The 12,844-nt window shown below is 39.3% G+C and overlaps 1 protein-coding gene across 3 annotated transcripts in view; it reads right to left on the bottom strand.

Annotated features, from left to right (window-relative positions):
* Positions 1-12,844, bottom strand: part of TIAM1 (TIAM Rac1 associated GEF 1) — a 338,703-nt gene that overhangs the window by 47,888 nt on the left and 277,971 nt on the right. For all 3 annotated transcript variants that reach the window (XM_060234342.1, XM_060234345.1, XM_060234346.1), the window contains 2 exons: positions 4,764-4,943; positions 2,740-2,858 (listed from right to left, as the gene is read on the bottom strand). In XM_060234342.1, the coding sequence (XP_060090325.1) occupies positions 2,740-2,858; positions 4,764-4,943 (299 nt within the window). The remainder of the gene's footprint in view (positions 1-2,739; positions 2,859-4,763; positions 4,944-12,844) is intronic.

Below are 12,844 nucleotides of genomic sequence, written 5' to 3'. Positions count from 1 at the left end.
GGGAAATGGCTGAGAAGCTGAATGCATTTTTTTGCCTGAGTCTTAAAATCTAATAAGTCACCAGGTCAGGATGGCATACATCCAAGAGTTCTGAAAGAACTCAAAGTTGAACTTGTGGATCTCCTGACAAAAATATGTAATCTTTCATTGAAATCTGCCTCCGTTCCTGAGGACTGGAAGGCAGCAAATGTCACCCCCATCTTTAAAAAGGGTTCCAGAGGAGAGCCGGGAATTACAAGCCAGTCAGTCTGACTTCAATACCGGGAAAGTTGGTAGAAACCATTATCAAGGACAGAATGAGTAGGCACATTGATGAACACCAGTTATCGAGGAAGACCCAGCATGGATTCTGTAAGGGAAGATCTTGTCTCACTAACCTGTTACATTTCTTTGAGGGGGTGAACAAACATGTGGACAAAGGAGACCAAATAGATGTTTTTTACCTTAACTTCCAGAAAGCTTTTGATAAAGTTTCTCATCAAGGCTCCTTAGTAAGCTCGAGAGTCATGGAGTAAAAGGACAGGTCCTTTTGTGGATCAAAAACTGGCTAATTAATAGGAAGCAGAGAGTGAATATATATGGGCAGTCTTCGCAGTGGAGGACGGTAAGCAGTGGGGCGCCGCAGGACTCAGTACTCGGTCCCATGCTCTTTAACTTGTTCATAAATGATTTGGAGTTGGGAGTAAGCAGTGAAGTGGCCAAGTTTGCAGACAACACTAAATTGTTCAGGGTGGTGAGAACCAGAGAGGAGTGTGAGGAACTCCAAAGGGATCTGTTGAGGCTGGGTGAGTGGGCGTCAACGTGGCAGATGAGGTTCAATGTGGCCAAGTGCAAAGTAATGCACATTGGGGCCAAGAATCCCAGCTACAAATACAAGTTGATGGGTTGTGAACTGGCGGAGACTGACCAAGAGAGAAATCTTGGGGTTGTGGTAGATAACTCACTGAAAATGTCAAGACAGTGTGCGATTGCAATAAAAAAGGCCAATGTCATGCTGGGAATTATTAGGAAGGGAATTGAAAACATATCAGCCAGTATCATAATGCCCCTGTATAAATCGATGGTGCGGTCTCATTTGGAATACTGTGTACAATTCTGGTCACCTCACCTCAAAAAGGATATTATAGCATTGGAAAAAGTGCAGAAAAGGGCAACTAGAATGATTAAATGTTTGGAACACTTTTCCTATGAAGAAAGGTTAAAACGCTTGGGGCTCTTTAGCTTGGAGAAACGTCGACTGCGGGGTGACATGATAGAGGTTTACAAGATTATGCATGGGATGGAGAAAGTAGAGAAAGAAGTACTTTTCTCCCTTTCTCACAATACAAGAACTCATGAGCATTCAATGAAATTGCTGAGCAGTCAGGTTAAAATGGATAGAAGGAAGTACTTCTTCACCCAAAGGGTGATTAACATGTGGAATTCACTGCCACAGGAGGTGGCGGCGGCTACAAGCATAGCCAGCTTCAAGAGGGGGTTAGATAAAAATATGGAGCAGAGGTCCATCAGTGGCTATTAGCCACAGTGTGTGTGTGTATATATATATATATATATATATGTATGTATGTATGTATGTATAATATATTTGGCCACTGTGTGACACAGAGTGTTGGACTGGATGGGCCATTGGCCTGATCCAACATGACTTCTCTTATGTTCTTAAAAGGAAAGGTCCCCTGTGCAAGCAGCAGTCGTTTCCGACTCTGGGGTGATGTTGCTTTCACAGCATTTTTGCGGCAGACTTTTTACGGGGTGGTTTGCCATTGCCTTCCCCAGTCTTTTACACTCCCCCCCCCCAGCAAGCTGGGTACTCATTTTACTGACCTCGGAAGGATGGAAGGCTGAGTAAACCTTGGGCCGGCTACCTGAATCCAGCTTCTGCCAGAATCGAACTCAGGTCGTGAGCAGAGAATTCAAACCACAGTACTGCTGCTTTACCACTCTGCACCACAGGGCCGCTGAAGAGTATTTAACCCCCTACCTAATTTCTTTAACAATGGTTGTCCAAGCAGTTTCAGTGAAACTCTCCAATCTGAATGCCTTTCCTTATAGTAAGATTCTCATACATTACAGAGAGGTTTATTGTGGCAGCTTAGTGGTGAGAAAATGACAATCTTCTGATTGCCTCTTTTATAATACAACTTCATACCTTTCTTGCATCAAAAACAGGTTCAGGGGCTAAGCTACAATGAGCCATGGCTCAAATTAAATCCTGATTCATCATCATCACTTGTTAAACCCATACAGGCTTCTGAATGGTTTTACAATTCATTTACCCATTCTATCTTCTGAGCCTCTTTTACAAGAATCCCTCTTCATCACCAAAATAATTACTCAGGGTTTTGTGGAATTTGATCTTTTCCTTCCAAGCAAGACTTCTACATCTCAGGATACAGTTTCAGCCTTGTGAATTGACTGCAACAAAACTTTCTCTTCAGGTATAAATAGGCAGTGGTTCGGGCCACCAAGTCTGTATGAGAATGCTTCCTAGAGATTGGATGTTAAATGCATTACAAATGCCCCTTTAATTTTGAATATCTGCAACTACAATTTATTTTACAAAGTTCATAGTATTTCTATGTATTGGTCACAAACATTTAAATGAATATTTTATGTAATTCCTGCTTATATTTTGTCATGAATAAAATAGTACTATAAATATACAGTTATATATAAATCACAAAGATAAATACATATTTATCAATATGAATCTTGCAAACTTTCAAAACAAGCCCCTACCTCTTTTTTGTCTCCTGTTTGTTCTGCGATAAGTTGATCAAATACAGCACCATATTCTTCATGGATTTTCTGCATTTCATTGATATGACTGGCAACTTTGTTCATTGTTTTAATGGCCACTAAGAGAAAAGATTCAAAATTAGAGGACCAATTTCTAAAACAAAGAACAATAAAACACTTCTTAGGGAGGCTGAGAGGGCATCCCTACTAGGGATGTTTGAATACCTGCAAGTTTGGTTCACTTCCCAATTGCCAGAGTTGGGCTATTTGGCTATTCACAACCTGTGTGTGTGTTTCTGCAGGACCAGGCTATTTGCAGCCATCAGAAGCTGTCTCCCAGCTGATAAGGGATCAGCTAGAATTTGGCTATGGTCTCCTGCTGCTCTCCTATCTAGCAATGTTTACTTGGTGGTGGATGGGAGCCATGAGTTTACTCCCAACTAATCAGTAGGAAGTTAGGTTTATCTGATTTGTATCCTGGAAAATGTGCAGGACATTAAAAGCACTGTTTCTGTCCCTGTCCCCCCCACCTCCTTGGAGAGCTCCTTTTTGCAAGTTCACTGTATGGTTATTCTGTGAAGGGAAGAAATGAATAAACTGACCAACAGGCAGCTACACACTTGTTAGATAGCTTTTGAGCTGCTCAGTGCATATCCTGATCTGCTTACAGATCTCATTGTCAGTGTTGAACAAGGAAATTTGGATGCTGAACAGGCTTGTTGATAAACTGGCGGCATTCCTAATCCTTATCCTGTCACTGCCTCAAGATAGAAAAGCTAGGAAGAAAATAGAAGGTAAAGTGAGAAGGGGAGAAAAAAAGGCATTTGGTTCCTTCCACTGGATGGTACCCTTGATTCAAGGGGAAGTCTCTCACAATGATACCTCATATAATCCATGGGTTCATAGATACAAACCAGCTCAAGCATTAGGCAAAGGAAACAAGGAAGGCAGGAAGACTGAAATGAAACCAGAGGATATTCTGTGGCCCTCTATAGTGAGAGAGAGAGGAGAGTAAATAAAATCCTACATTCCAACAAGAGCGAAGAGGGCAAGCTTAGTCTCTTTTCATGTCTCAGAGATCCCATTCTGGAGAAATAACACAAAACCTTTCAGACTGGGATTTCAAAAGAGACAAAGAAAGTTTTTGGTCAGAATTTTAAATCGACTGAAAGCAGGGCTTTTTTTTGTAACAGGAACTCCTTTACATATTAGGCCACACTCCCCTGATGTAGCCAATCCTCCTGGAACTTAACGTAGGCCCTGTAAGCTCTTGTAGGATTGGCTACATCAGGGGTGTGTGGCCTAATATGCAAAGGAGTTCTTGTTACAGAAAAAGCCCTGGCTGAAAATATATAAAAGGACAGGCAGTGGAAACAAAAATGAGAGGAAGTCAATCTGATAACTACCTTCTGTTACTGCAAAGATGGATCTGTCTGTTGTGAACTGACTGCATCTTTTCTATATTGTTTGAAGGATGACCATTTTTTAAAAAAACTTGTAGCAACCATAATTTCATAACATCTCAGCAAGCACTGACTAAAGCTCCATAGAAAATATGTATCACGTAGTTTCACATAACTAATTTAATTTAATATAAAACTTAAGTTAATTTTATATATCAGGGGTGGCCAACGGTAGCTCACCAAAAGTTTTTTGCCTACAACTCCCATCAGTCCCAGCCAGCATGGCTAATGGCTGGGGCTGATGGGAGTTGTAGACAAAAAACATCTGGAGAGCTACCATTGGCCACCCCTGCTATATATTATGGTTTTAATAATTGCTTAGTGTTTTATACTAATATTGTTTTATAATAGATTATTGATGTTAATATGCTATTAGCCGCCCTGAGCCCGTTTGCGGGACAAAATAAATAAAAAACCTATGTTCTATATTAAATAGTTTACATACTATGTAATATACTACAGTGGAAATGCAGGCATCTATTTGTTATCATAACATCAAGTCCTAGAGAAAAGGTTAGCAAAACCCGCACAAATATTAAATGTTATTATTGCATGGCTTACCATCAAGGTGATAATGTTCCTCACTTTCTGTATCAGTGAGGGCATAGAGTTCTTTCAGAAGAAGAGGGTATTTCAATATCCTCTGGATAGGTTTAATGAGGTAAGACTCTAATGTCGATGAGTGTTGTTGTCTAGGATTCTGAGCATCCAAGAATGCCTTAAATGCTGTGTCCGTCTTGGCTAAATGATTAAAAAAAAGTTTTAAATCCTTCTCAAGCTCGTCTATTATATTTTAAAGATAATACAGGTAATTTATGCATGTATTGAATTTTATAGTCACTCAAGGCAATGTATGACATATCAATTAACAATCAAACCAAATACTCAATGAACTTTAAACTGTAGCTGGGACACACATGATTTATAACACAATGGAGACTTCTTCACAAAGTGCATACATGGGAAAGGGAAGGAAAATATCTGTAAATCAAGGAGATGTGACATGGTAAAAATAGCACAGTAATGTTTGATCCTTGGCTTATAATAAAGTCATTTATCAAGCACTGGCTTGTCTAGAGAGGGAGGAAGTGTTTAAAAAAAGTTTATGGGGGCTGCATTTCAAAGTATTTCCTGTGGAAGCATAAAAAAAAAGTTCATCAGTGCACAGCCTCATGGGCAATTTTGGAACACACATAAACTGAAACCAAGCTGGTCCTCTTTTCAGTGTGTTTCCCTGCTGTTTCTCATCAGTTATAAATAAATACCTTTACCTTTAAAGGTAGTTCCCTGCGCAAGCATCAGTCATTTCCGACTCTGAGATGACGTGGCATCATGACATTTTCATGGCAGACTTTTTTATGGGGTGGTTTGCCATTGCCTTTCCCAATCATCTACACTTTATCCCCAGCAAGCTGGGTACTCATTTTACCGACCTTGGAAGGATGGAAGGCTGTCAACCTTGAGCTGGCTACCTGAACCCAGCTTCTGAACCTAAACTGCAGCTTTATTACTCTGTGCCATGGGGCTCCATAGCACTTTGTACCAGTTGTAGATTCCAGGCAGTCTTCAAAGGTACCCCACATAAAGATATTCCAATAATCTGATCTATATGTTATCAGGGCATGCACCACAGTGGATCTTTTACCAGGGCTGCAGCTGGATACTAATGTGTCTTACGTAAGAGAAGTGGGGGGTCTGCAAAACTCACAGAGGGGAAAATCCCACTCTCCCTCCCCATTGCCTGACCAGCACAACTCCCTTGGAGCTTAGCCACAGCAGTGGTGTCTAGGAGCCACTCCAAGCCCAGAAGGGCTGCTGGACTTCATCGCTGCCATGGCTGGGCTTGGAAGGGCTCCCAGGCTCCACTATGGTCGTGGCCAGGCCTGCTGCCAGCTTCCACACTCTGCCACCTCCATGGCTGGAAGAAGATAAGAATGCTGAGAAAAAAGATCATCATAGTATCTCAATAGAATTAAACAATAAAACTATGTTACACTGTTAAACACTGTGTTCACTATATCTCTTAACAAATATAACAATTCATTCACAATGTATCCATAATTTATAAGCTGATGGTAGCAGCTGGTGAAAGCACTACATGCTCACAAGCACTCAACAATATTTCAGCCAACAATATAAAGAGGTATTCAAAAGCTTAATATACTAACAAAGTGAATGTAGTGGTCAACAGTACACAGAATGAACTTCAGGTTAAACACTGTCTACATGAACAAACAACTCAAAGATTCAGAAAGTTTCCTTTGAGACTCTGAAAGGACCAGTGGCAATCCTCAATGATATGGTTTTGCCAAAGTCCTTTGAAGACTGTGCAGACGTGATTATCTTTTTGCAAGTTGATAAGAGGTTCATAACAAACAGACAAAAGACGAGACACATTTCCTAGGCAGACTTTGCATTTTGGCCAGTTTTTTCACATCGTAGTCTATAAATCCATATTCAGTGGGAATCCATTGCTCCTATACCAATACATACAGTTACTGGGCTTCAAATATTAGGCTTCAAACATTCAAACTTTCAAGCTCTTCCTAGCTTCAATATCTATCTCTTTAAATTGTTGGCTGAAACACTGTTGAGTGCCTGTGAGCAGGTAGTGCTTTCATCAGCTGCTACCGCAGGCTTATAAATTGTGGATACTTTATGAATGAATTGTTATATTTGTTAAGGGATACGGTAAACACACAGTTTAATGGTAATATAGTTTTATTATTTAATTCTATTGAGATAATGTGATGGTCTTTTTTCTCTGCATCTTTTTTTTTGTTTTCATTTGAATGCTGAGAGTCCCATTTTTCTCAACAACTAGGCCTGCAGCAGCTCCCAAACTCTGCAACTGCAGCCAGGCTCAGACCTGCTCTTGGGCTCTACCTTGGTCATGACCAGGCCTGCTGGCAGATCGCCAACTCTGTCACCATGGCCAGGCCCGCCAGCAGTTTCCAGGCTCTGTTACTGCAGCAGCAACTGCTGCAGCAAGCCCCTTGTCCTTCTCCAGCTGCTCAACAGTAAGTGTGTTTTCTGTGCAGACAATGCTTTACCTCCTGATTATTTTTCTTTAACTCTTCAGATTTTTCTGCAAATGTAGAAGGGTCCCCAAGTTTGCAGAAAAAACTTTTTGGGGTACGGGTGGCTCCAGTTCTCAGGTTTAGCTATCCACATACAGGAGCCACACGTGGGAAATATACAGATTACATTCTTTCACTTGAACCTCACGCAACCAAAAACAGTGAGTATCCAGATGTCAAAGTAGGCATGAATGGAAACTTTTGTGATTAAGATCTTCACTGTTCGCTCTCACTCCATTTAAATACCCTGTCTGAAGCTGCACCAGTGCCTATCTCCTCCCCTATGCAGCTTTGAATGATTTATTTAAATAATGGAAGGGGCAAGGGAGAAAGAGTTTAACAACTTTTCTCTCACAACTCTTATCTTCAGAGTAGTTGCCTGGGTTGCTAATTAGTTTTTTTTTAAATCACAGACATCCTAATCACAGGTCTAATTTCATGTACAGTTCATAGACATTTAAAAATGCTGTCTGTGGAGGCTGCTCTAAACTGTGTATGAATCAGGTGTCAAAATGAACCAATATCTCCAGCGTGTAGCATAATTAAAAAGTTTGACTGAAGATGAACAGAGTAATAATTGTAGAAAGTGAAAAGGATCAGTACAGCCTATTTGAAGCCAGAGCGGCCGTGGAATTGGGGGGCCACCTTTGCCCCCATGAAGGGAGGAAGAGCAGCAGGGTGCGGAGCATCTTGGGAGCTGCAAGGGGTGGAGCTGGTGTTTCAACAGTGTCAAGCGCGCTCGTTTCTGTAACCTAATTATCCCTTAGACAAAGACACAGAGCAGGTCACCAGCTCTCTTCTGCTTCCCCTTTATTTACAACCCTTGGGGTGTCGATGCGCGTAGAGAGACCCAGAGGGTGATGCTTAGCGACGCAAGAATGAAGGCTGTACACAGTAGCTGTAAAACCACTATATACATTTATTTACACCAACTCACTCTCCTGACTGACAATATGCTCCGCTGCACTCCAACTCCTTAAACCCACAATCACCACTGTTGCTCTGTACATTTATACATGGGACAGCCAATCAGCAACTTGCTGTGTCATGCTGACTCTGCTGGCTGATGTAAGATTTCTGGCAGCCAGCCACCAGCTGTCAGGTAGATCATCTAAGCCTCTAGATCTACTTTCTGTTTTGCAGCACATGCTATAAGCTGTCTGTTTACACATAATAGTGACATGGGCATGTAGTAAATCCATCTGGCCCAAGGATATTTATGCTACAGCCTGGCTGGTATGACTTCCAAGTTGCCTCTCCCACAGGTTCACACAGACAAGTCTTATCTTCCAGCATAGTGTGAGAATGGTTGATGTTTCCAATAGCCTAAATTGCTTAGCAGTAAAATAGATAGTTGTTTAGCAACCTTTGAACCCGTGACTCAATGATGCATCTGTATGGTACCCTTTGATGATATCCTATATAGCAACTGTGTAACTTTGTATACGTCATTACTCCCAAGGCTTGCGTCCTTGGTACAGCTCCTGAGTTTATAACAATAAAACAGCTTTGATTTAAAACAAAACATTAATTATTGAGAAATATCGGCGTTTGGGACTTCTAGGGGAGGAAAATGCCGAGCTGAGCTGCTTCTCATAAAGAGAACAGGCTAGAACTTCTGTTCGGGGTAGTGGAAGGCAACTTAATGCCTACTGCCTACTTTTCTAAGTCAGAAATTAGTCCAAGATATGCACAGAAAACTTTGAAGAGATTTACCTTGGCTAAAAGGGAGCCCCGGGTGGGGGGGCTCCTTTGAGGCTTTGAGGGGTCTCCGGAGAAGAGTTGCATTTTCATCATCTCAGAGTCATTTATTTGACATAAGCTTGACAGAATCCTAACCTTCTTGGACTTTGCTAAACATCTAAAGCCACACAAGACCGGTGTGGATCTGGATAATTGGCAGAAAAGGTACAGAGTACTATATTTCATTCCGGGACTATTTACAGTTAAACAGAATAAATTCAGAAGGTGGGAAATGGAAATCTAGAAAGCTTGGAAGAAGAAGGGAGGAAGAGGTGAAATTTGGACTTTGTAAATTTAAAGGACAGTGCTAAAAAGTGGAAAAGAATTTATTGTTTGGTCTACTTGCGGTTTTGAAAAAAGACCACCATCATCACAGACCTGCAGCATATACAATCAACACAGGAAGTGCGTCAAGTATCGTGAAATCTCTTTACCAGTGAAAACGAGATTTGGTGGCAAGTAAAGCAGGAAGTAGCAGATGAAAAGCCTACTCTTGGACTATAATACCATTGAGAAACATCGGCGGCAATTGCAAGGAGGTCAAAATTAAAATAATGTTTTTAAAGTGTTTGGGACATTAAAAATTGTTGGAATTAATTGAGATGATGATAAGAAGATAAATACTATTGGACATATTGTTTATAATGGACTTTAGAAGCCTTTAAAAGAAAAAGGGGAAAAAATTCAGAAAGAACCAAAAAGTCGTGACTGCCATTTTGAAGGATTTAAATATTTTAAAAATTAATATCTTGGTCTGGGAAGCTCCGAGGACAGCGAAATTAGGCTTGTTGTAAAAAGCAAGCTCTAATCTTTTGAACCTGATAGTCAAATTTGAAATTGGTGAGATCAAAATTTTCAGTGTTTTTAAATGTCAGAACACAAGCAAACCCGTACAAGGGCTACTTCATTGGAGAAAATGCAGGATCAATTAGAGGCAATGAAGGCCAGAATGATGAAAGGCATGAAAGAGATGATAACTGCATCAAAAAAAAGAAATTATAGAAGAGATTTAAAAAGATATGAAAGATCTCAGAAAGGAGACAGAGGAAACATCTAAGAAAGTGCAGGAGGTAGATGGGAGAATGAAAGTACAAGACTCCACCTGGTTGAAAATACAAGAAAAAGTGACAATCCATAACTACAAATTGATGGACACTCAGATACGACTAAGAGGATTACCTGAAAAGGAAGATGGTGATTTGAAAGAATATATAATAAAAATAATTGCAGAATTTTTAGAGGAAGATCCTAAAGAGATTAAAAATATGTATGGCTATATGTATAGAGTGAACTCACTCTATGCCAAGAAAAATAATGTACCAAGAGATGTGGTCATAAGATACATGACAAAAGAAATGGTGGGAAAGATCATGAATAAAAACTTTGAAAATACATTGATAGTGGGAGGCAGCAGAGTAAGAATTATGAAGGAGTTGCCAAGGCAAGAGATAAATGATAGAAGAACATATAAAAAACTGACAGAAAAATTACGGGACAATGAAATGAGGTTTAGATGGATAATACCTGAAGGTTTGAGTTCTGAACTTCAGGGGAAAAGAATCACAATTACAAATGCACAGGAACTGCGTAGATTTTATGAAGAATGTAAAGAATTTGCACCATGATGGATTACAAATTATTGTCTTGGAATGTAAATGGACTAAATTCACCACAAAAAAGAAGGGCAACGTTTCATTGGATTAAAAAGCAAAATTGTAATATAGTTTGTTTACAAGAAGTGCATATTAAACAAAAGGAATAAACAATTGGGGTTAGAATTTTTTCATTGGCTGAACAGAAGAAAAGGGGAGTGATTTTTTATATTAAACAAGAATTGGAGCCAAAATTAGTGTTTAAAGATAAAGATGGAAGATTTGTAGCAGTAGAAATAATATTAAATGCAAAAAAAAAATGTTGTTATTGGGACTGTATGCGCCTAATGGTGCAAAGGATGCTTTTTAAAAAGACATTATACAACAATTTGATGAACTGACATGACCAAGCTTTGATAACGGGAGACTTTAATGGAACAATTAACTCACTGGTTAGGTCTGGGGGTGGGGGGAATAATAACAAAGAAGGAAAATTGCCAAAGTCTTTTTTTGAATTGGTCAAACAAGAAAATTTGGAGGACATATGGAGAAAATTTAACCCTGAAATGCGGGACTATATCTTTTTTTCAGCAAGACATAAAACTTTTTCCAGAATTGACATGTTGTGGGGCACTAAAGCTTTAGGCCTTATAACAAGGAAAATAGAGATTTTACCCCAAATTAGGGCTGCCCATTACCCAATAATGTGGATTACAAAATTGTCTAAGAAGTTGAGAAGATGGAGATTGAATGAAGATTTACTACAGAATAAAGAAATAGTGACATACCTAGAAAATGAAACTAAAGCTTTCTTTCAAATGAATGACAAAGAGGATATAGAATTTCAGATGGTCTGGGATGCCTATAAAGCAGTAATGAGAGGAATTTTGATTACTTTGAATAATAAAGAAGAGAGCAAAAGAAAAACAGTTGTTGGACATTCAAAATGAAACAAAGAAAAAAAAGGGGGAGTTGAGAAAAAGGCCAGGGGAAAAGAAAATTATAAGGGAAATTACAATATTACAAATGCAAATGAGACATTTGTTATATAAAGAATTGGAATGGAATTTGAAAAGACTGCAGCAGAAATCTTTTGAGGGAGCAAATAAACCTGGAAAGTATTTGGCTTGGCAACTGAAGAAAAAGAGAGAAAATAAAATTATTAATAAAATTGTGGTAGATGGAAGAGAGGTGGTTAGCCAAGAGGGAATAAAAAGAGTTTTTAAGTATTATGCCAAGTTGTTTAAAGGTGTTAAAATAAAGAAAGAAAAGATGGATGAGTATCTACAAAAGATAAAAATAGAACCCTTAACAGAAAATATGTGAAAAGTTTTAAATGATCTAATTGAAAAAATAGAAATTGAAGCAGCAATTAATACAATGAAAAATGGAAAGGCACCTGGGCCAGATGGATATACAGCTAAATATTTTAAAACCTTTAAAGATGAGTTAATACCAAAATTGCAGAAGTTGATGAACATTATAAGAATAAAAGGGAAAATACCAAACACATGGAAGGAAGCTGTTATTTTGTTACCAAAGGAAGATAGAGATGTCACGTATGTAAAAAATTATAGACCAATTTCGCTATTAAACAATGACTATAAAATATATACAACAATCTTGGCAGAACGGCTTAAACAACATTTGATACATTTTATAAAGGAAGATCAAGCGAGGTTTCTTCCCAAAAGGCAAATAAGAGACAATATCAGAACTGTTGTAAATATTGTAGAATATTATGAAAGACATCCAGAAAACCTGTTCAGAGTACAGAGTATCTTAAAACAAGTATTCAGTGAGGAAGAAGCTAACGAGCTTCCCCCCCACCAAGACCCTGACTGTGCTATAGAATTGATTCCGGGGCAGAGCCTCCCGCGAGCTAAACTATACTCTATGGGGTGGGCTGAGAAAACAGAGCTTCACAAGTTTTTGCACAAGAATCTAAAGTGGGGGTTCATCAGACTGGCTACGGCCCCTCACTCCACCTCCGTACTTTTTAGGAAGAAGAAGAATGAGGGGCTCAGACTTTGTATGAATTTTAGGGGGATCAACGCGATTTTGACATCGAATGGGTACCCCATACCCCAAATAAAGGATTTATTTAGCACCATATTGGAGAGAAAGATTTTCACCAAGTTGGATCTAAGAGACGCTTACTTCTGGGTACGCATAAAAGAGGAGGATGAATGGAACATGGCATTTAACACGCCGATGGGGCAATTTG

The sequence above is a fragment of the Heteronotia binoei genome, chromosome 3, assembly GCF_032191835.1.
Source record: "Heteronotia binoei isolate CCM8104 ecotype False Entrance Well chromosome 3, APGP_CSIRO_Hbin_v1, whole genome shotgun sequence".
NCBI classification, from domain to species: Eukaryota; Metazoa; Chordata; class Lepidosauria; order Squamata; family Gekkonidae; genus Heteronotia; species Heteronotia binoei.
Note: the sequence above shows the minus strand (reverse complement) of the source record. Positions and strands in the feature narration are given on the sequence as shown.